Source organism: Perca fluviatilis, chromosome 4 (assembly GCF_010015445.1).
Source record: "Perca fluviatilis chromosome 4, GENO_Pfluv_1.0, whole genome shotgun sequence".
Lineage (NCBI taxonomy): Eukaryota > Metazoa > Chordata > Actinopteri > Perciformes > Percidae > Perca > Perca fluviatilis.
Genome location: NC_053115.1, coordinates 13,919,106 through 13,943,757, shown reverse-complemented (window position 1 = coordinate 13,943,757; position 24,652 = coordinate 13,919,106). Strand labels below are relative to the sequence as shown.

Sequence of the window (24,652 nt, the reverse complement as noted above, 5' to 3'; positions counted from 1 at the left end):
CAAAGAGAACTTAATAATGAGAATTTAGAAGTTTCCTATTTATAATTTCTATACCATGCCCAGATTTTCAAACAAATGTGGTATGGCAAACATATTAAACAGCATTGTTTTTGACGTGTAGTACCAGGTTTTGACAATGGAAAGTCAGCTATTGTATGTAATCAATTATTTACTTTTTTGTAGGGACAAAAGAGGGCTCGGGCAGAAGTGCTGTCTCACTGTTGAAACTACACAACCATTCTAATTAAATTGATGTGTAGGTTTCATACCTACACAGCACAGCAAGACTTATGAGTGGGCCTATAGTATGTTTTGAATATTATCATGATGCTGACCAGTCTAGTGGTAAAAACACGTTACACTTGTTTGTGTGGGCTAGGAACAGGAAAGTTATACAAAATTTCCACTTTGTCAAGAGCACGTCATATGAACTACACAAAACCACAGAGGCAGTAGCACTCGTCCCCCTAACTAAACCGAGAAAGCCCCCGAGAACACCAACACCACTCCTACGCAGACTGAGCGAAGAACTTTCAATTTCATTCTCTGTACTTTGCAGTGTCACAGCAACTCACGTTTTGCTCGAGACCTTTTGTCTTTCCAGCTCAGTTGCACTTTCCCAAAACAGATTTAATGTTAAAGTAATTGGACTACAGGTCCAGAGTGTACCATTGTCACACAGTCATTCATGACCTTATTGACTTTCCAGGACATGGGGATTCATCCTCACAGAGGTATGATGCCACTGTAAACTTGAAATGTTTTTTTTTACTTTCACTTGTAGCCTGCATTACTTAATCAACATAGATGACGTTACTCAAGACTAAAACGAACAGGAGATTAAAAAAAAAATATATGGCAAGTATGGTAAAAAGTATATTTTTAATTTTTCTCCAACCTTTTGCATCACCTGTGATCCCTTCATAAACAAATTACTAACCCTGGGATTTCCCCACCATGTGAACACACTGTCTAATGTCATGTTATGGTTAATATGCTGTACTGTCACTAGACTGTGTACTTCTGTTAAAAAAGGAGACACTGTGGTGAGTGCCGAGTTTCCCCGATTTGTTTCTTCTCTTTTACAGTGAAACCTACGATTAAAATACAAAGAAATAACTTATTCAAGTTAAACATTAACAGGAAGAGAGACAAATGTCACTTCAAAACTACAGTGCTGTGTGCTTGGAGAAGCTAACAATCAATATATGATCTGATGAATCACTATTTATTCATGGTAAAATACCATGATATACTTAAAGTAGGGGTGCAAGATATATAGACTCAATATCGTTATCGCAATATATCGAAAGCATCGCAATAAGTATGCAATATTTTGCGGAGCGCTGCGTCCCGTCTGTTGGCTGTGTGGCTTAGTTGTGTTCGATTTAGAGCCCGCTTGAAATGCTATAATGATCATGTTTCATTGGCCAGTTACCGCGCCACTTGCACGTTAATGCACGTCAGCGCACGGGTCCACTACGTGACAAACACTACGTAGTGTGCCAGGTGTGTGCATATTTTGACAGTGTCAGTGTAAGTGAAGAAACTGATAGAGACAACGAAACGGAACGAATCAGAGAAGCGAAAGAAAAGTTGTGTCTAATACTGTGTTTTAATACTGTGCAACCAGCACATGTCCTGTTCTGTAAAAATGGTCCTTATTTATTTATTCATGTTGTACCAGTCCAATACGACCATCAGTTGAAATAATGCTTGTGTTGTAAGAAAACTGGTTTCATTTGTTATGAATCTATTTGGATGCGTTTTCCCGTAACTTTAAAAGTATCGAAATTAATATTGATATCGCAATATTCATAATCAATATCGCAATATCACATTCTGTCAATATCGTGCAACCCTAACTTAAAGTAAACAGTAATTAAGTCACATGAAACAATTTGAAAGATCAACCATTAGAAAAAAAAGACAGCATCTCAAGCCTTAAAGGAAAACGGCGACTTATTGGGAATTTAGCTTATTCACCGTAACCCCCAGAGTTAGACAAGTCGATGCATACCCTTCTCATCTCCGTGCGTGCTGTAAGGCTGTCTGACGGCTCCAGTGGCATCAGGCCAGCACAGAACATGCAGGTGAATGGTTCCAGTAATACACAAACAAGTAAACAAACCGGGAACTATATTCTCAGGCGGAAGAATATAGTACTTGGGCGGAGTGAAATGCTCGCAGCAAGCCTGTCTGAGAATATAGTTCCCGGTTTATTTACGGTTAGAAGACGGCTGTGTCTCATGTTACGTTGTTTTTTGTACACGCTGTGACTCTACAAATCACAACATGTAAATAGGAACATGTTGGCGTTATTTTGTCACTTATTCGGAGCAGTAGGCTAGATGGAACCAGTTACCTGCAGGTTCTGTGCTAGGCTAAGCTACCGGTGGAACCGTCAGACAGCGTTACAACACGCACGGACACAAGAAAGGTATGTATCGACTTGTCTTACTCTGGGGGTTACGGTGAATAAGCTAAACTTCCAATAAGTCGGCGTGTTCCTTTAACAAACACACACACATAAGACAGACAGATGTACACAGGCAGAGAGACACAGTGTCAGTATTTAAGTTTCTCCAGATTCCGCGGAGCTTCTTCTGTGGGACAAAGAAGAAACATGGCCCTAGAAAAATACTCTAGCAGCCTTGGTATTCCTTTTTCGTTATCCCGACGGTCCATTACTGTGGCAACCTATTAGAAATACAATAACACTAAAAGCATTAATGAAGTCTGTATTGAACTGCTGTACTCAGTCACCAGCCACACACACACACACTGACTAAAAATCCATCAGTGGCGTTTCCTTCTTCTACATTCTGTGCATCTTATCTCTAAGTGTAGATTCGCATTTTATTGATTGTCTTTGGCTGCTTTCTCTTCATACAGCATGGGCTGCAGCCAGTGTGTGTGGATTTGTGAGTTAAGATGCGGCACTGTTGTCACAGTGTAGAAGGTCTGGCCAAGCTCGGCTCCAGAGCTGCTGCAGGGTTCACTGCTCCCAGACTATAGGAAAACAACAAAAAATACAACCAATCAACGTCATACTTTCTCACCTACTGTATATGGGGGTGTGCGTTTCAACAGAGACAAGAAGTTGGTCACTCAACAAACCTCTCGATAATGCTGTTGTTACAATGTAGTTCCCTCACCAACATCTCCATTTCCTCCTTCAGATGGTGCATCCTAGAACAAAAGGAAGATATGTTATCAGGGCACACACACACACACACACACACACACACACACACACACACACACACACAGACACACATACACACACACCTAGAGACCATGTGGTCCTTGTCCCTGGGTGCGATTCCAGGCTGTTGTCCTGTTTGCTTGGACTGCAGAGTGAAAAGGATTCTGTCCAGAGCCTGAGGAGGACAGATGAAACATCATCATCACCACTGAGATGCTACATGAGTGACGTCACCAACATAGCCACTTAACTCCCAAATCTAACAATAATTAAATAAAAAATATCAAATAACTTTTTTTTTTTTTTAAATCAGTGCAGATACATGTCTTTGTGCAAACGGTTATGTTACAATATTTGATCTGAGCTTCAGAGAGAGGTCTTCAACACAGACAGAAAGTGAAATGTTGACCTTATTTTGGCGCTGCTCACTCATCGCCAGGTCTGCCAACAAGCCTGTGGAGAAAGAGCTGAAGTCCTGCAGTCGGGTCTGCATCTCCAGTAAAACACTGCAAATACATTACAGACAGACTTCAGTCAAAAATACCATGTTGTCTTTTGTTTTTTTTTGGCATTTTAGCCTTTAATAGACAGGACAGCTGTAGACAGGAAAGGAGGTTGAGAGATAACTGACAAGAAGGAGCTGGTTGAGCCATCACTGCAGCAGCGTTAGCACGTAGGCTACTTCCACAATGCGTATTCATGACTCAACCAGCTCCTTCTTGTTGGTTAGTGGCTGGAACACTGTTTGTTATGGTTCGTTGTGTAGGTTGGCACAGTTTGTTTTTGTTGCCGTTTGTGGAGCCTGGGCTGTCTACAGAGACCGCGTTTTTAAAAAATAAATAATGAATTCACGAATACACAGTTTTGAATTTAAAAAAATATATTTTCATCATAATTTCATCTTATTTAACCTTTCTCCTAATAGGTTATATAACCTTTCTCCAAGTGGACGTTTGTTACAAATTTGAATGCTACGCCCTGCTACATCCTGCTGCGCCCTGCTATGCTCTGCTGTGCCCTGCGACGTCCTGTAACGCCCTGCAGTGCCCTGCTATGCCATGAACTACTACACCTACTATTTCTAGTCAATGTTCCATTATCTTTATTGTGACTATTATTGCCATTGTTCATCACATCCCCAACCGGCACTGTCAGACACCGCCTACCAAGAGCCTGGGTCTGTCCGAGGTTTCTTCCTAAAAGGAAGTTTTTCTCACCACCGAGGTTTCTTCCTAAAAGGGAGTTTTTCCTCGCCACTGTCACCCTAAATGCTTGCTCTTGGGGGAATTACTGGAATTGTTGGGTCTTTGTGGTCTAGACCTACTCTATCTGTAACATGTCTTGAGATAACTCTTGTTATGATTTGATACTATAAATAAAATTGAAATGAAATAGAGTAAAGTGTTACACAATCTATAATCTCAATATCACTTGTCAAACAGTGAAGTGTAGATTAGTAATGCAGACTAACACATTAATCTGTTTGAGAGGGACTGCTGAATAGCAATGTCCTACTGCCACGTGTTAATCTTCATATAAGCTTTCATCATCTGTGTGAATGGCTGTCAAACCAAACAAACAGTTATTTTATTGTAAACAGTCATAGTTGTTGGGATAACTAACACAGTTTAAGTGAATCTGCTGTGTGTTTGGAGTTTAAAAATGCGACTTGAGAGCCGGCTCTGACCTGCTCCACGTCCTTGTTGAGGCCAAAAGCTCTTTGTATCTCTGCACACAGTCCTCTCGTAGGAGAGATTTCACTCGCTTAATGTGGGTCGACAGGTGGATTCTGGGATGGAAGAGTGACAAGCAGATTACAGGAGAGCTCAGAATAGCATCCTTCACTGGCTGGATGAGCAAGACAGGAGCTGTGTCCACACATACTCACTTCTCAAACTTGTGGATTTGCTCGTCGTTATATGCCAACTCTGTGGTGAAAATAAGAAAAGAGTAAGGTATTGTCAATTTTAACATGTACAAAAAAAGAGCAATAAAAATACAGTTTTTTTTACAGCATTTGCCATGCCAACAAAAAAAAACATACATACTGCCAGTTAATTTGTCTTTACGATAATGCTGATGAATTGTCATTATCTTCTGCAGCAGCACCTCCATCTTCTTACTGCTGTGGGAGGCAAGAGGTCAGAGTTCAAACAGCCCAAACCCATGAGGCCACTCTGAAGCTTTATATCCATGTATGTTTGGAGTACCTCTTGTCATTGGCCAGCGTCTCTGCTAGCTTGGCCTGTTCTATCTGCAGATGGTCCAGTCGGTTCTGAAACTCGTGGATTCCGGCAGCGTATATAGGCAAGTGCTCATGGACCTGAAGAAACAGCAGCAACAGACTCTGATATCTGAATCAACAAACCTGCCACAAAAATGAATGGTTCACAGTCCATAATCCTGGATTAGTTTACATTAAAGGGGTGATAGAATGAATGATGAGGGTATTTCACACTGTTCCTTATGGTCTCCTAATGAGGTATGTAACATTGGTTGGGCTGAAAATGGCCTGATTGATATTTTATTGGCCCTTATGAATCCCTGTGTTTTGGCCCTATTTGTAACAAGAGCTTTTCTTCCAAATATGGTATGCTCATGAATATTTAGATGAGCTGCGCGCTGATTGGTTGAGCGAATCCACATACACACACATAAAGGCCGGGACACACAGGGCCGAAAATCGGCCGTTGGACAGTCTGGGGAGGTCAGTGACTCGAGTCTGTTCGGTGTGTCCCGTGCCATCAGTCAGCGTTCATTTTCGCCGACCTGACATGTTCAGTCGGCGGCAGGGCAGTCGGGACTCACCCGGAAATGGCGAGCGGAATGCGCATGACTAGAGTCTCTCAGAATCTGATGAAAATCTTTTAAAATGACCTTTGTTTAGCTGAAATGAAGACAGATTCAGCAACTGTATGGCTTATTTCTCGCTTAAAATGTTTTTAGAAACATGTTTCAGTGAACTATTTTAGTACAATATGAGATCGTATTCTGAACGGCCGCCATGACAGTCTGGCTTTGAATTTCCGGAGAAAACAAACCCACGTGATGCGTTTGTCCAATCAGCTGCCGGTTTTCATTTTTTTGGGCAACATTACAGATTAGTGCCGCCTGCTGTTATGGAGACGTATTACGTCTCGTCTCTTTGGTGTGTTCTGTGGCACTTTTTGGACCAACACGGGGAGACCGATCATCTTGACTTGCTTTTCTGTTGACGGTCGGCCATCTGGCTGGTGTGTCCTGGCTATTAGAGATGCGCGCTGATTGGTTGAGCCAATCCCCATACACACACATTAGAGACGCACGCTGATTGGTTGAGCGAATCCCCAATACACACACACATTAGAGACGCGACAGAATCTCATATTCCAGACACTGCGATGTTTTATTACCAAATTCACTTCTGAGACTTTTTTATGTGAGAAATCAACTATATAAAGCTGAAATATGGGCCGTTTTACGAAAATTGATGGCTAATTGCAAATTTGGTAAGACGTGTCGGACTTTAGGAGCTCCACACAGTCTGACGAGAAAGCGGCAGCCTGCTGGGCTCCATACCCAGGGCAAAGTCACCCTTTGTGGATACTGCATACGGGGCTCCGCGGCCAGCTGCCGGCATAACTATAATATATTTACAGTTTGAATTTCGTCACGCCACTTACATAACATTATTCCCCAATGTCTTACAAAGCTAACCGTTGTGTCCAATTTGAATTTAAGGTATTTTTATGGCAGCAATGGCCGCTGAACTTCGACACACAGTCGGACAAAATTTGCAATTAGCCATCAATTTTCGTAAAACGTCCCATATTTGAGCTTTACATAGTTGATTTCTCGCATAAAAAAGTTTCAGAAGTGAATTTTGTAATGGAATAGCAGAGATCTGCGCGACCTAGATTCAGAAGACTACCTGATCTCAGGTCAGTTGTGTAGCCTATGTAAATGTTGGGGCGTGACTGTTCTCTTAATACACCCATGGGCGTGACAAAGTTACAGGTCTTGGGATGCTTACGTAAGCAACTAGCTTTGTTGAGATTCGCCCGTTTTCAGCAGCAGTTTCAAAATATGAGATTTTCATAGTAAAGGGGTGTCAATGGGATTTTGAGCTTCTATGTATGTCCCACCGAACTGTCGTTATTCAACTATGACAAGGTAAAATCGGTTTTGCATTCTATCACCCCTTTAACAGTATTTCAAATTAAAAGTGTTTTGACAATGTTGACAAAGCTCAACAATGTTGCATCTCTGTCTGTTCTTTTCACTCACTTATGATTGCTTATTGCAATGTCTGTAAAAATACTGACCAAGGGAGAACTCCTAGGGCACCCTGGTTGCTTAGAATGCAATATTTTGACTATACTATATTTGACTAAATGTCAAACTTTATCACTTTCTTGTATGACCGAAATGTGTCCGTTTTGACGCCTGGCATTAAATATTAAATATTCATTAAACAGAAAGGCTATTTCATATGAAAAAAAAATAAATCTTGTACACCTGATTGTTTCAACCTTTCATATTCTACAAGTTTGGCTTGGTTTGGGAAACAGGGTTAAGTAGAATAACATATATATTCATTAATGAAGGAATAATCGCATAAAAATACAGAAAAGCCACATTCCCAAAACCATTTTCATCAGCCACATTAGTCTAGCTATGATACTTCTTTCTGACACCACTCACCAGATGCAGCTTTTGCCTATCAGCTGAACCTTGGTCTTCTGAAGCGTAATGGCCTCTAAGAAAAATAAAGATACAACAGATATGGGAGCAGAAAGAGAAAAAAAGAGGAGGTTGCAGGTTGAATTATCACAATATAAAAGGTGGGCTACATTTGTCAACAGAATACTTCTCTCAGAATCCACAACATACGTTGATAGCAGTTAAGATCATATAGTGAGCAAACCTACATCACACTCATGGCAGAAAATTCAACCTAAAAAAGCGAGTACAGCTCATATGCCTCAGTGTTTCCCACACACAGACTAATGTGTGGCGGTGCAACTCACTATCAACACCGGCTGCCGCACATTGCGTTTAGAACGTTCTCCTGCATTTCCTTTCCCTGCTTTCCTCCGTCTCTCTGTCACTTGGGTCTCACACACACACACACACACACACACACACACACACACACACACACACACACACACACACACACACACACACACACACACACACACACACACACACACACACACACACACACACACACACACACACACACACACACACACACACACACACACCGTGCGGTGTTTGGTGTTTTTAGCTCCCAACAGCGCCTTCCAGGCAGCGAGGCAATGGTTATGTTTAAGGCAGGTTTAAGGTTTTAGTTGAGGGTAAGCTGCCTGTAAGGCGACGTTGGAGGCTTAAAACACCATCGAGCCCACTGTGCACACAGCGTCTGTCTCCATAAAAGGAGAGAAGACGGCTGGCGAAATTCACAAGTTCACGAAAGGTTGGTATCTATCTCGTGAACACCTTCACACAATCACACATTCACAATCACCGACCCGACTCTTAGCAAACAAGCGATTGTGCCCGCTTTAGAAAGTTAACTAGTCGCAAGTTTGCGGTAAAATGCAGTTGGGTTGTCAATGTCAAAACACTATATAGCAGCTGTGAATCAAATAAACGTATTATAAATAATGGTATGTCATTTTTTACTCTTACACTGAATGTTTGCTGCTTCAATCCAGATGAGTATTGAAAAGTATTTTCCGCGACTGAAAAAGGCCCGTGTTGAGGATGAGGACCAGCCTGAACCGGAGGTATCACCGGCAATTTCCACTGGATGCGGAACATCTGCGGAACGTCTCCAGAACGTCTCCGGAACGTCGAGTCATTAGGTTTCCATTAAAGTCAATGTGTGTATTTCCAAAGACTGCGGAACGTCTGCGTCCCTACTCCGTCCCCGTCCCAGCAGATACGCAGAGCTTCTATTTTTGACGGACGCCGGAGAGCTCCGCAGCAATTCAGCACACGGCAGATAGTTCGGGACAGGAAGTCGAGCAAAGAAACAAAATAAATATCCGGTTAATTTTCAAAATAAAATATACCGTGCTCACGGCGGATCATATTTCCCTGCACTACACCTTGAAAACACAGCTCAGACTTGTTTCAACCTCTACTCCTCTGGATGGAAACTAACTGTTGTTGGTTTTGTGGTTCTATTCTACGTGAATTTGCAAGAACTTGTGGATCCTCGTGACTACAGCTGTCAGTCATGGCTGCAGCCGTTCCGCAACAAATCCGGACCTGGTGGGTATTGACGGACGGCGGAGCACGCAGCAGACACGCAGCGCAGCCGGTCCGCAGCCGTTATGCATGCTGTGGAAATGAGGAGTCAGTCTGAAACAGAGCTCAACAGTCCGACCAGTGTAATTAGTAGAGGTGTGAATCTTCACTGATCTTCCGATTCGATTTGATTCGATATCTCAATGCATCTCAATGCATCACGATGCATCACGATGCGTCACGATGCGTCAAATACATTTTTCTATTAAAGCCAAGGAGAGAAAGAGATAGATTTGTGACACGGGGCAACACCCCCCCGCCACAAATTGCTTTCTAATCTGTGGGAAACACTGTGCCTTCCTGCTGTGTATCATAATGCATGCAATACAAATACATATGTGTGAATTTTAACACCCCCAGTTTGGCTCAAAAAGTGTGTAGATACACTCACAGTGTGTGTGTCCTGTGTTCTACGTTGAGGCAAGACTGCAGTCTAATGGTGATCATCTCGATACTGTGCATTGCTTCTTCACACTCCCTGCGCAACCTCATCCTGAGGAACAAGAAGAGTGTGCGAGAGGAGGAAAAATGGGATGGGAGAAGAGTTTGATAAGGGTCATTACTGAGACTCAGTACATAACCTCATAGGTACATCGCTCCTTTGCAGTGCAGTGAAATAACTATTTGTTAATTTAACATGTGTGTGTCTCACATGTAGCTGTAGTATCCTTGCAGCAGCAGCTCTCGGTGTGTGTGCAGCAACTGTACTATCCTCAAATACTGGTAGACCACTCCCACTATTACCTACAGAAAAGAGGGGAAGTAAAGGAGATAATAAAAAAAATGGATTGGATGCTTATAAATGATAAAAAAATATATATATAAATATAACAGCAGTACCTTGGAGAAGTTGTAGTCTGCCATGACATCAAACCTGGATGGAATGACTGGAGTCTCTGCTACAGAGGAGAGAAAAAAAACACACAAAATACATGACTTATGGAAACAGTGTGTGTGTGTGTGTGTGTGTGTGTGTGTTGTATGCACACGTTGTTTCAAATGTGATTACTTTCTTTTTCAACCAACATTCATGATGCACTCCTCTTTTGTATATCATTTCCCTATATCTGGTGTTGGCATTCCCCTAGGGGAATATCAAAGAATAAAGAAGAGGGAAGCTTAAGACTTCACATAAACATATCAAAGGTGTACAGGTCTTTGATTGTCTTACGTTCTCTGAAGGGCATGCTGGTATTTGCTTCAGGCCCATAGCTGAGCAGAATGAGGGGCTGGGCAGGTGAAGTACGTGGAAGGTTGACCACCTTCATGTTGCCCTCCAGAGGGAGGTTGTGACCCAGGTACAGCAGATGTTGCAGCTGAACTCCTATACCGGTTTGAGACGCCACCTCCTCAAAGAACACTGACACCCTGAGAGAATTGAGAGGAGTGAGAGATTTTTGGCTGCTAGACACCTTTTTAAAGTTCAGGTTTGATTCTGCATCCTGACTACATTTTGTGATCAGGATCAGTGCTCTTGGTCACTGCTATAATTGCAATTCTGCACAAATGTAAAGATTTCGAAAGGCTGGTCACATTTTCAATGTCCAACGATGCATGGAGAAAAGTGATCGACATAATAACCATTGGTAACCGTAGTTACATGTAAGTACAAACTTGCTGCATTATCTAATGGTAGCCGATAGTTTGTTTGACTATGAATAATCAATATGGTTGCATTTAAATAATTATACATATACGACTTCCTCTACATTTTATCAGACAAATCTGTTTAAGCCTTCACATGGCTGCATAAACAATTAGACACAATCCAGTTTACAATCCAAACTGACTTGTAGAAATTGTATTTTTTTCCTACAAAACTAATTCCTTATTCACCACTATACTGTAAACATTAACAAAATTATTTACAGCCATGAATCAGCTCACATCACATTATGTGGCTCTAATTTTTTTTTAAAGTATAACATAATGCTACAATTGCTTCACATTTTTGGCTTGTTGGTGGAATCATCGACCAATGAGTCATATTGTAAATAACGTAACTTTTGACCAAAATAGCAACATACCACCTTACGCTACCTCATTAAAATGGAATCACTTTGTTCTCAAACCCCAGCTACTCTTGTGCCAAGCCATAAAGTAAACAAAAACACCAAATAACAGGAACAGGCAAAGCACATTTAAGGGTCAGGAAAATACAACTTGCATAGCACAATATACAACAATCTTTGTGCTGCCATGAAAGCAAACCATTTTTTCTCCTCTCATGTTGTGGCACCAATTGACCCTGCCTAAGCCCCGCCCCTTTTCGCTCTGTGCTCCAATAACAGTTGAGCAAGCTTTGTATGCGGCAGAACATCGGTCAGCTTTCTCCTTTGCAGTTATACTTAGATATGCTTTGTGCTAGGCTCGTCTATGTTGAAAAGAATGAAGAAACCAAATTTTGAAGATGGTTAAAAGAAGTGACCTGTAGTGGACCTGTAAAAGCGACACTCCCTGACCGCTTTGAAGGTGTTATGTTCCGAAAACAAATTCTGTCCGATGTAAAGAATGGATTAGGCTGTGGGGTAGACCTTATCCTCAGCTGACCATCAATGCCATCACCAAGGACACCTCAAAGGTAACATTACTATGTAAAGTCACATTACATTCGTGTCACAATCTTCACGGATCCGTTACATTGTATATAGTCACATCTTAAAGGTCCAATGTGTAAGAATTTCTCCCATCTAGCGTTGAGATCATATATCGCAATCAACTCTCTCGCACCACGCAGTTCAAAGTACGTATTACAGCTAAGGTAGCCTTCACGCTTCAAAAAGCCGGTCTCTTGCTCTATTCATTATCCTTTTTCTTTTTCTGGGCGAAGAAGAAATTTTGATTTTGAATATGTGTGGTCCTCCACGTTTCCTTCTTCAAACTTGCCGGGGCCGGGAAGCTACGATACCCATCAGCAGCATTAGCAGCAGCTGGGAGTTTATCATGGGACAGCGAAAACGCGAAAGGCGGAGCAGTTTGTCCTGTATGTCCCTTACCGGCTAACGTATTTCAAGATGGCGCATGAATATGGAGCGTCTACCCCAGTTCATGCGAATGCAAACGTAAAATTTAAAGCCAAAAGGAATACTTGGAATTGATGGTGGAGGTAAATATTCATGAAAAAGGACAAGTTTGTGAACGGGCATCACAGATTTTGATAATGAACAACTAAACACGTTACACACTGGACCTTTAAGTAAGTCAATGTTAGCAAAACACTAGCTAACTAGCTAGTTAACGTATAGCTACATCAAGAGGAGTCAGCCTAATGACAGGTCCCCAACGTCAGCCAGGTTTGCTTCCTCCTTATTTCTGTGGTAACATTAAATAGATTTAAAAAGGACAGATATGTTGGTTACTGGTACATATTTTTGTCAGCAACCAACCTATCTACCTATAAAAATGACATGAATTATTGTTAGCCAGAAAAGATCAAGGCTAACGTTTCATTGCTTATATTATATCTGTAAGGCTGCTTTATTAGTGTTTGATCAGAATAATGTGTGTGACGATACGCCTATGCAGACTTACGTGTTATAGTGGTTTACGTAGATGCAATGCGCCATGGCCTGTTGCAGAGAGAAGATGTGAACTGGCTGCCGCTGCAGTATGTCTGTGGTGGCTGTGAAGAATTGGTCAAAACCCCAACACCTCTCCTGGTCAGCCTCCAGTATACCCGCTAGTACTGGAACCAGCTGCACCGCCAGACCCCTACAGACAGAGAGGGACAGAATGGGAGAGAAATAGATGGAGACAATCAAGACAAAGTTAGCATCCCGTGTTCTCATTAATTAGTCACTGAGATGCATGTTCAAATGCTCTTTAACAGGTGACATACTGTGATAGTTGGCAGCTGTGAGGTAGGTGGTAGCCCCACTCTATAGGCCCGTTCTCCACCCGCTGTATTCCGCTTATTGCCCCCATAGGCTTCTCTGTAGTCATTTTGAACCTACACATCATAACACACAAGTCAGGCTGACGGATCATTGATGGATGTTCATGTTTAACCAGATACCTCAGAAATCCTGAAGAAGCATGCAGAAAAACACCTTTCTCTAAGGGGAGAGCTAAGCATTTGGCACAATTAAAATGGTTAAGTGGTATTTTCATTAACACTGAGAAAATGTCATCTACTGGTTTCATGGTGGTATGCTTTCCAATATACAGTAAATCTTGGCTGGTGGAGATGGAGCTTAAGACAAGTACTTTGACACCCAACTCAATGTCATAATTTCATATAAATATGTGTGTATGTATATATATATATATATAAAGGTGCATACCGAACCGAGCCCGACGGTACCCGACGGGCCGGGCCGGGTTCGGACAGATATTTAGAAATGATGTTCGGGTTCGGGTCGGGCTCGGTCACATCAGCGCGTTAAGGCATTGAACATTTTAAATTTAAAAAAGCTTATTATGTAGGTGCGCACCTGTGTTAACGTGCGCTTGTTGTGATTTCATTTCTCACAGCTAATGTATTAACTTACATGGTGGGCTTGTTCCTGCGGGGTCCTCCATACGGTGTGAAGGGAAGACTACCAGTGGCAGCATGGTAAAACGTCACACCAATACTCCACAGGTCTACACTCACTCCATAGGATTTCTGTTGAGGCTTACGCAGCACGGCACGTTCATACATGTCTGGGTGCTACACAACACACAAAACACACACACACACACACACACAGTAAGAAGAAAGGACACAAGCAAATCTGCAGAGGTGGATAAACAGTCATCAAACCTTCATATGTTGATAGCAGTTAAGATTATCATCTAAACATGTATTATTTCTATATCATATATTCTTTTTATCAGGGAACACAGTGTTAAATTTAGTAGTACACTGAAATGTGTAGCCTTACACCCCATTTGTCCACTAGAGGGCCACCCAGGCTTCATAATACAAGTTGCTTCGAGGTATTACGATCTAGGCTGCACAGGGCCTGTCTCACAAAGTCATTCCAAAACAGTCACTACATAACACTGGTAACACAGGCATGGAGTGGACTCCCATGCAATGGTGGGGTTTGTAACACACCACCACTCACATGCAACACATAGAAATTCAGATCAGAGGTGAGAGGGTAAGCTATACTTATGTGGAAATGGTGCATTTATAGCAGTATAGAAATATAGATATCAAAGTGGTTTATTACAAATTTAATTTACTTTACATTTACATTTCTTTTATTATTTATTACCCTCACCAAGTGGGTTATGTTCTCAGACCTTTGTCTTGTTTAATTAGCAGAATTTACCTCTTAACCTCAACCTCTTAACAAATTTAAATTAAATTTGGTGAAAAGTTAAGGAAAATTCTCTATATTTCTGGATTTCTTGATCTGACAAATTCAAACTAGGGCTGTCAGCATTAACGTGTTAATCGCGACGCGATTAAGGGCCGAGCACATTAATCGCATGCCGCCATTTATTAATTTATTTTCACTTCACTCGGCTTCACGTCGTGCCTAACAGGCTACTATTTTGACCCTTTGCCGCACCGTTACTTATCATCAAGCTGACATACTTCCTCGTAACAACTCCTGCTGCTGCTGGCTGCAGGCATGATGGAGAAATGCAGCAGCAACACAATTCTGAATGGCTCTTTTTATTTTCCAAAACTCCCGGACGGCTCGTAGACAAGTTGAAAGCCATAAGCATATTGTGTAAAGCCGAATTAAAATCTCACCGAAGCACGTCAAGCTTGAGCTACCACCTACGAGCTAAGCATAGTACAGTTAACGTGACTCAGGTTGATGCTAGTGGGCTCAGGCAAAGCACTGTTTTGGAGAGTGCTACTCGCCGACCTGTTATTGAAACCAAAGTGCAAAGTGAAAATGCTGTCTCATCAACCGGTGCTCACTGGACGTCAGTGAGTAATCACAATTATTTAGAAGTTACTGCACACTATATTGACTCTGGTAAGTAGAGTTGGGTACCGAAACGTGCCGACCTAAACGGTAGTAACGAGACCGAATAAGAACGAAAATTCCGGTGCCTGACTTTACACTACACCTGACAGCAGGTAACGTTAGCCTACCTTTAGCTAGCAGCTGGATTAAACATGGTTATAATGCTGACAGGTAACGTTAAACAGTGTAAAGTGTGACTGTATTTCACTGTAGAGGATCCCAACACCGGGACCTAACAGTCTGCTCTGCAGCGCAGCAGCTGCTGTTGTCGGAATTAAACAACACAGATGGTGCGTTCACTTAAAACAGGTAGCCTCGTGGTGCGTTCACAGTAATTGTAAAATTCCCTTTTCCCATCTGGTGGTTGTTTTTGTCGTTCAACAGCAATTTACTGGTGAAATAAGTTATTGTTATAGTTATTACATTATTATTAAATCTTTAATTTTGACCATGGCCCTAACAATAAACAAGTTCCTGACTGTTGTTTAGTACCCTTCTTTTTTTCCTTTTTTCTTCTTTTGTTTACAGTAAATAAATAATAAACTAATAGAAATCTTAAAGTCAAGTTCATAAAGTAACTTTCTTTGCATTCATTTGATTCCCAATCAAGATACCCTGGTAATAATTGCTTTCCATTGTTAATATATACTTAAAAACAGTTCTGAAATGCAAAATAATAGAATTTTAATCATGTGATAAAACATGCGATTAATCGCGATTAACTATAGAAATTCAGCGATTAATCGCGATTAAAAAAATAATTATTGTTTGACAGCCCTAATTCAAACATACGGTATACTAGCCGCATCCAAGGTGGCGCGCGCCATAGTGCCGTCAAAATGACATCATATCCTGCCGCTGCGCCCGGATTTCTAGCGCGTAAGCAGAGGTTGCGCACGGCTCTTTTTTTTCAGTGGCGCGAAAAAAACAGGAGGCCTGAACGAGTTCGCCAACAACCGGATGCCAGGACTCTCAGAGTGACTGTAAGTCTCTCTTGTAAACTTACTGGGTTAAGATGAGTTCTTTTATGGTGAATGGAAGGCTTGATCCAACCAAGTAGGTTATCGAATCAAATCGAAGCATTGACGGCAATGCTGCTGCCAGTTCTGCCGTTGTTTACCTGTTTCTTCTTCTTCTAGTGCGTAGAAAGAGCAAAGTTGGTAGCCTTTGCCCATTAAGGCCGGGACACATATAGCCGACGGGCGACCGTTGACAGAAAACCCCGTCGATATGATCAGTCGCGTCCCCGAGGTCCAAAAAACTGCCACAGAACAGACCAAAAAGACGAGAGGAGACGAGACGTAATACATCTCTATAACAGCAGGCGGCGCTAATCTGTAATGTTGCCCAAGAAATGAAAACCGGCAGCTGATTGGACGAACGCGTCACATAGGTTTGTTTTCTCCAGATATTGAGAGCCAGACTGTCATGGCGGCCGTTCAGAATACGATCTCATATTGTACTAAAATAGTTCACTGAAACGTGTTTCTGAAAACATTTTAAGCGAGAAATAGGCCGTGCAGTTGCTGAATCTGTCTTCATTTCAGCTCAACAAAGGTCAGTTTAAAAGATCAGATTTTGAGAGACTCTTGTCACCTCATCGCGCTCGTCATTTCCGGGTGAGTCCCGATTTCCCTGCCGCCGACTGAACATGTCAGGTCGGCCAAAATGAACGCCGACAGCCCCCCAGACGGACGACGGCACGGAACACACCGAACAGATTTGAGTCACTGACCTCAGGGTTAATGTGTCCCGGGCCTTAGTGCCACCTCTATTCAGGAGAAGACTGCAACTAATGTCGCGAGCACCAGCACGGGTACAAATAGTCACGGCGATCCCATGACGTCACATTTGCACACGCCAGCTGAGCTGCGTCTAGTATATAAGAGCCTTCAGGCCCACCACTTTCTTCCTACAAAGATTTTCACGCATTTAGAATTTTGCTGTTTGAATTTCCACTACTAATTTAATAAATTGTAATCAATCTTTACTATATATTATATTTGGATGACTCCGAAAAAAAAATTGTTAAAAGGATTGTGCAGCCTAGGCAGAAGCATGCGCTCTTCTGTCTCAAAGTCACTTTATTCAAAAAAGTAATTGATGACTGCATTTTCAAAGATAGCACAAAACACAGGCTCACTAAGGCTTCATCCACACTAATACAGTATCATTTTAAAACCCATAACTTTTGCTATGTTTACACCTGGCGTCCACACTGATCCAGCATTTTAGAACCCCTAAAACCGAGACATTTAGAAAAGCTGCTGACCCCATTTGATCCAGTCTGGACGGGCAGAAACAGAGACCTTTTGAAACGATGACGCAGACAATTACGTTACCAGACACATCGTGTCCTTCCATGATTCATCACGCCCCTATCACGTGACCCTTTTTCTGGAAGAAAACAAACCTCTCTCAGCCTTGACTACCGGTGGTTATTTCAACATGGATAACAAATTACAGCCGTTTCTGACCTTGTTGTCGATGCTAGCAGCTGTTATGCAGTTAGATTCTACATTTTATAATGCTCCTACTGCCTACATGCGCAAGACGCAAGCTATTATTCGCATGATTTGCGACAATATCCGTGACCAGCGGCGTTATCAGCCTGAAGCGCCATATAGGGGTGTGCGGTGGTGGGAGTGTCTATTAAATGGCCTATTTGTTTGAGTTGAATGTTGAACGTCAAAAAGTAACGTTACTGAAAAAAGCGTGTAGTTTCTTTTTAGCATCTCACTTTCAGTCACTATGACTATGGTCAGAAACATTGTGCCAAAATATGAACAATACTCTCACTCACACACACACACACACACACACACACACACACACACACACACACACACACACACACACACACACACACACACACACACACACACACACACACACACACACACACACACACACACACACACACAGCCCCTCCCCTCCGTGCGCACAGCGTCTGTCTCCATCAAAACGAGAGAAGACAGCTGGCGAAATTCACAAGTTCACGAAGGGATCTCGTGAACACCTTTACACAATCACACATTAAAAAGTCCTATAAAAAATATTTTATATTCTGAATACAATGTCGCGATTGCGCAAGTTTGCGGTAAAATGCAGTAAGGTTGTCGAGGTCAAAACATTATATGTAGCAGCTCTGAATCAAATAAACTTATTATGAATAATGTTATGTCATTTTTTACATTGAATGTTTGCTGCTTCAATCCAGATGAGTATTGAAAAGTATTTTCCGCGACTGAAAAAGGCTGTCATTCATTACACAGTACACGAGAGCTGAGAAGGGTCTGCGGGCATCATGCATTACAATAGTGGCCTCTAGAGGCGAAATAAAAACTATCACTGATGCCTCGTGTTGTTTATTTTCGACACGTGTTACTGCGCGCTGCACGGAGAGCACATGCTGTGCGGAGAAGGCTGACATCAGATGCGCGTTTAAAGCATCGACAGCAAAAAGGTATGTATACAGTACAATTTGTCATATCATTATAAAGTTATTAATTTGTTGAATAGATGCTGCATTAGTAGAGAAAGAACAGCACAAAAGTATGTTTGTTTGCTTTCGAGGCTGAGATGACGCTAAACATTAGTAGTAGGCTAACTTACCTCAAGCGGTTAAACACTGACAAAAATAAACGCAAGTCCGACCCAAATCGTCCACGATCCGTCTAGTGGCTGCCGCTGGAGAATTGAGATGTGTAGAATCGACAGCGCATTCATTTTCAAATCCTCAGCGGAGGAGCATCAACAACTGCCCGAAAGCACGGTAGCGTTATATGGTGGAGCGAGATGGAGAGTGAGTGAAGAGAGGGAGCGCCCAGCGCCATTAGAACAAAGCCGTGACTCATTGAAATAAAACGTGTTTTCGCCGATTCATCTCTAGAAATGCGACTGTAGCGAGCATGTCACTATCACTAACGTTATCCACATTTATATTTACACGCAACAAATGATATATCCAGCTTCAAAAAAGTCTAAAAGTCAGAAGTTAGAACGAATGCATTGTGCAAAGAGGGAGACGATACACAGTGTTGAGTTCTGTTGACAGTTGCGTTGAGTTCCGTTGCTCTGATTGGTTGTAGGTCTATCCAATGAATGAGCATTATAATTCATATAAAAGGACAAACGATTTACATTTCTTCAAAAAAGGCCCAAATGTATGCCAAATCTCAAAACCGTGACGCCATTCTTCTCTGTAGAAGGTTTCAGACTCACATTCTGACTAGAATCTGAGTAGGACCACATCAGGCTACTACTAAACCGTTCTACAGAGAAGAATGGCGTCACTGTTTTGAGATTTGGCATACATTTGGGCCTTTTTTGAAGAAATGTAAATAGTTTGTCCTTTATATGAATTATAATGCTCATTATGTTTATTTTTGCACTGGATGACTCCAAATATGTAGGAGAACTGTTTTAGACAACACACATGCTTGTGTAGCATTGCTGTGGGTGTAATATCAATAAATATGACATTATTATTTTGATTATTGGCAAAAGTGTCTGGACTTTTTTTTTTTTTTAAATGTATGTATTTTGTCCAGTATCAATTCTAAATACTATCGGTCGATGAATCGGTTATAGGCAAATACGGCCCAACCTAGCTATCGGTATCGGTAAAATCCACTATCGGTCGACCTCTAAAAATAAGTAATTTTGTTTTCATCTTCATTTTGGCCGACCTGACTTGCTGGGTCGGAGGGCGAGCAGTCGGACTCAATGACCAATCTGATTGGTGGAGTGCTAACCTGGAAATGACGAGCGAAAAAATCTTTTAAACTGACCTTTGTCGATCTGAAATGAAGACAGATTCTGCATGGACTATTTCTCACTTAAAATGTTTTCAGAAACACATTTCAGTGAACTATTTTCGTAAAATACGAAATCGTATTTCAAACAAGCCGCCATTATGTTCGGCTGGAGAAGCCATTGTTTGTATGTTCAAAAATATAAAAAATAATAAAAAACTGATCTAAAAATTTTTTTTTAGAAATGGAAAGACTGGACCCGGCCTTACATGTGCTTACATCGACACGCACATGCCCAGTGTACGTGAATGGTCTGTGATATGCGTTTTCGGGTGTATTAGTATGGACAGAGATAAGTCCTGACACACTTGTGACGACTTGATTTAGTTTTAAAACACCGTTTGAGAATGAAAACATAGTAGTGTGGATGTAGGATAAGTTGGGTGGGACTGTTAACTTACCAGATACTCTTCAGTTCCGTAGATAGACACAAACTTCTCATCATCTTCCAGCTCTCTTGCTGCTCCAAAGTCAGTCAGCTTATAAACAGACTTGCCATCCTCCCCAACCTGCCGCATGATGTTGCCTGGCTTAATGTCCCGGTGTACCACAACATTTTCTCGCAGATGGTTCATCCCCTGCACTAAAGAGAAGAAAGGTAGGAATACTTTAGTTTAGAATGTATGCAGTTATTGAGAAATATCAAGATATATACCCACCTACACACTGCAAAACTGTGAGGAACTCTGTTTCAGGCAGGCCAAAGGCGTTTTCTGCCTCTTCGAGCAGGCTGAGAAGAGATCCTCCTGAACAATACTCCATCACCAGCACCTTCTGTTTAGAGGGCAGCTAGAGAGAGAGAGAGAGAGAGAGAGAGAGAGAGAGAGAGAGAGAGAGAGAGAGAGAGAGAGAGAGAGAGAGACATTAGGAGGTGAGCAATTGCTTCAACACTGTAAACATTATGGAAATATATTAGGGAAAACTTACTGCCAAGAATTCCACGATAGATACAAGAAAATTGATAATATAACTTAAAGAGGAAAGTGACCAGGTGTACAAATGCTCTCCTATTCCATGTTACAAATTAATTTGGAACTGCAGCCCTGTTTTATACAATGATAATTATCTCATCACAACACATGGCAGTGTTTTTCCATGTCCTTGTTTGTCTTTACTCTTCTCATGATAGTCTTACCTCTTCCACAGCGTATAGCCTGACAATATTGTTGTGGTTGAGCTTCCTCAGCATCTCAAACTCTCTCATCTGGACCTCATGGGGGCGGTTGTAGCTCAACACGTTAAACACCTTGACGGCTACCAGCTCACCCAACCTCTGCAAAGACACACACGCGCACACACACACACACACACACACACGTTTACATCAGCATAACACATCACAGTGCCATGTAAGAACATCAAAACAAGGCCAATCAGCACTGCAAACACAACATTTTCTTATCACACATCCTGTCGTTTTTGAGAGAAAAAGTAGGCTTGAAGATCTGAGATAATGGCAGCAGTTATGTAAATGAGCTGCTCCGTGGAAAAACAACTTGACAATGTGTTATGATTAAAACAATCATCCACAGTGTGGCTACCTTGTTGCGTGCCTTGTAGACACTGGCAGTAGCCCCTTGCCCGAGGACATCTTGTACAGACCACAGGTAGTTTGCTGTACTGGCCGTCATCCCTGACATGCTGGAGGGAAGAGACAGACAGAGAGGATAATTAGACTTTATATATACCAGAATATTTTGGGTTGATGTTTAATATTTTATAAGAAGGAAAACTAAGCCAACAATTCAACTTCAGGGAAAATACATTCTCATACGTTTTGAAGGTATTGAGATGGAAAAAGAGGTTATTGTTTTGTACAGTTAATTTTATTATTATGAAAATTTCACATTCACAAGAAGAAATGGGCAGACTCCAAACCAAACTTTGGACATTTTTATCAAGAACTGTATCAATATGGCAACACTAAAAGATACCTTAAAAATGAGAAAGCAATTAAGACTAATTTTGTATCACGTTTCTTTGTATATGTAACTACCTCTGCAATGGACATTTTAAATCCTTGCAATACTGGGTAAAATATATTGTGTGTTGTGTTCTTTAAATAAAGTATACAAAAGAAAGAATAAAAAGACAAAATTAGAAAAGTATTAACTGGGTAACGTTAGAGAGACAAGCCCTCTTTGTCTTTGTGCTCATAGGGAGATACAAACCTTGCGAATGAATTATTGAATACAGTAAAAGTAGCCGCTATAGTTAGCTAGCTAGCTGTATAGTTAGTAGCTAGCTAGCTAGAACGTTAACGTTACATGTAGCCTACACACTATTTCACAAATTCTAGCTATGTTCTTATAGAAACACTAATTTCCTCACGTTAATAGAGATGGTAACAGTTAACCAACATAGTTAGCTAGCTAGCTAACTTAGCGTTAACTTTACATTATACTTTGGTGACTTTTATTTAGCGTTAAATGGTATCTAATTTACCTGACAAACAGCAGTTTATTGACTGTGCACTTTAATAACACAACAATTATCTTAGCTATATGATTATATTAGCAACTAACGTTATGCTAGTTAACAACTAGCTAGCTAACTAACTAACTAATTAGCGTTAACTAACTAAAATGTTAGCTGTAATGTTCGCTTACCTGGACTGCTGATGCAGTTAGCATAAATAAACTTCCTGACAGTTATTCCTGATAGCCTCTATCGTTACCGGAACCACGGCCGGTTCTGCTGGCTGTCTCAGCACAACTGTTTTTTTTTCCTGTGAAATATGACGGCAAAATATAAACGTCACTCTTGTCAGTTACAGCGCAAACTGGCCCGTAGCTTTACGGTAAATCACACTTCCTGAAAACAAAATACGCTTACGTGTGAAACTTCTTCTGATGCCTGCTTTCTGAACAGGTAGCTAACGTTAACGTTTCGGTTCGGGAGAACCTGCTGCTGCTGACCGTTTCTTAGAGTTAACGAGTTTCATAGAGTTTCATCGAAGGCAGCTGCTTGCATCACTGCAATACGGTGACTGGTTTAGGATGGGATGGTCTCTAGACTCTAGTCAAAAATGAAGGCGGAAATAAACGTTTCATGTTCTGCCTAAGCATCCGTCTGAGTTGCGCTAACCGAGATACAGTTATTACACATAAGTCACATCCTGACTATAGGCATCCTGATGAATCTGCTGGAATCCTTTTTGTTCCTAGTTTTTACTTGAGATAAGTTTTGTCCTGAAAAGAAGAGACTATGAGCAGCATGCATATCTACAAACACTAACCGTTGTTCTCCTAAGATGCATTTAAGGGCATCTGGCCCTGAACTGGCTTGTTGAAGTACAGATATTTAACCCAGATGTGTTTTCACCTTTATGAATGTGCAAGTGATTGTGTTCCCATTGTCCCTGTAGAGTCACTATGAGTGCTGTCCTCTCTGTTGTTCCATTAATGTCTCCAGGATTTGTCTCTGGATCAGTGCAGTCTGTTGCTCTCCTGAGAGAGACAAATTCACATACTCGATCTGTAAAATATAATTAATATCACTCAATTTTATTCCTCACCTCAATGTGTCTGAATCCTTTTCAATACACTGATACAGATTGGAACTCATTGTAATATTGCATCGAGCAACCATGTTTAAGAGTCAGTCAGGCAATTCACGAAGTTTGTTTTCTTAATTACAATGAGTAAAATGATAATGTAGGTTCATACTATTTATTCTTCGTATATGGTTTAGTATGTGACCTTTCTTTCCATGTTCACTTTTTGGTCTAATACTGCAGAAACTGTGCAGTATGTGTCTAGTCGACCGGTTTGTCTGCATGTCACTATTTAGTTGCCTGACAGGCTTTGCATGTTCTACAAGCTACTTTACATGACGAGTAGTAATATCTTCTGTGGCTGTGGTGAGAGCTTTCTAAAGTTTGAAAAAAAAATAACCCAATGATGTAATTAGGGTTTTCAGACTGGCTTAACATTTTTAAGCACAAAGCCTGCATTACAAACTGTAAGTGTGAACTTTGGAAGAAGTGAGCATTTACAGGGTAAGGAAGGTCCACTGAAAGATGCTATTGAGTTGCATCATAGGAAATGTAGGATTAAGTGCTTTTGGAGCTTGACTGTTACTAGGGGCTAAAAGTCAGAATATCGTGGCCTCTGCTGCTTCACTTTTGGCCATTTAAAAAATTTTTTTTTGCGAGTGTCCAAACTTTATGGAAGTGTAATACTAAACCACTGGAGTACCCCTTTAACCTTGGTTTGATTTGAGGCTTTTCTTGTCTACGTAGCTTTTATGCAAGCTTTGTTACCAATAGGCTATCGAAACCCCTCAGCTGGTGATTTACTTGACTTACTTTTTTCTTCTTCTTTCTGTATATTTTTGGTCTCTTACATGTACATGTCTTACTGTACTTGGAACAGATACATATTTCAATGTATTCTATCATTATTTTATTA

General features: G+C 41.3%; 1 protein-coding gene across 3 annotated transcripts; it reads right to left on the bottom strand.

The window, feature by feature from the left end:
* Positions 1 to 2,458: 2,458 nt before the first annotated feature.
* ikbke (inhibitor of nuclear factor kappa B kinase subunit epsilon) lies at positions 2,459 to 23,245 on the bottom strand. 3 transcript variants are annotated; one of them, XM_039797302.1, is made up of 22 exons: positions 23,076 to 23,245; positions 22,850 to 22,968; positions 21,782 to 21,881; positions 21,376 to 21,513; positions 20,900 to 21,029; positions 20,642 to 20,823; positions 13,999 to 14,159; positions 13,347 to 13,457; positions 13,040 to 13,219; positions 10,680 to 10,876; positions 10,349 to 10,407; positions 10,161 to 10,252; positions 9,900 to 10,001; positions 7,892 to 7,946; positions 5,419 to 5,531; positions 5,257 to 5,333; positions 5,097 to 5,136; positions 4,896 to 4,997; positions 3,618 to 3,714; positions 3,292 to 3,383; positions 3,121 to 3,192; positions 2,459 to 3,012 (listed from the first exon to the last, which is right to left on the bottom strand). In XM_039797302.1, the coding sequence occupies exons 3-22, from the start codon at positions 21,878 to 21,880 to the stop codon at positions 2,949 to 2,951; spliced, it is 2,163 nt and encodes a 720-aa protein (XP_039653236.1). In that variant the 5' UTR covers position 21,881; positions 22,850 to 22,968; positions 23,076 to 23,245; the 3' UTR covers positions 2,459 to 2,948. The 3 variants fall into 3 exon arrangements, with proteins under 3 accessions (XP_039653236.1, XP_039653239.1, XP_039653238.1); XM_039797305.1 differs by lacking the exon at positions 22,850 to 22,968; XM_039797304.1 differs by lacking the exon at positions 23,076 to 23,245 and having other exon boundaries at positions 22,850 to 23,063.
* Between the last annotated feature and the right edge of the window lie 1,407 nt (positions 23,246 to 24,652).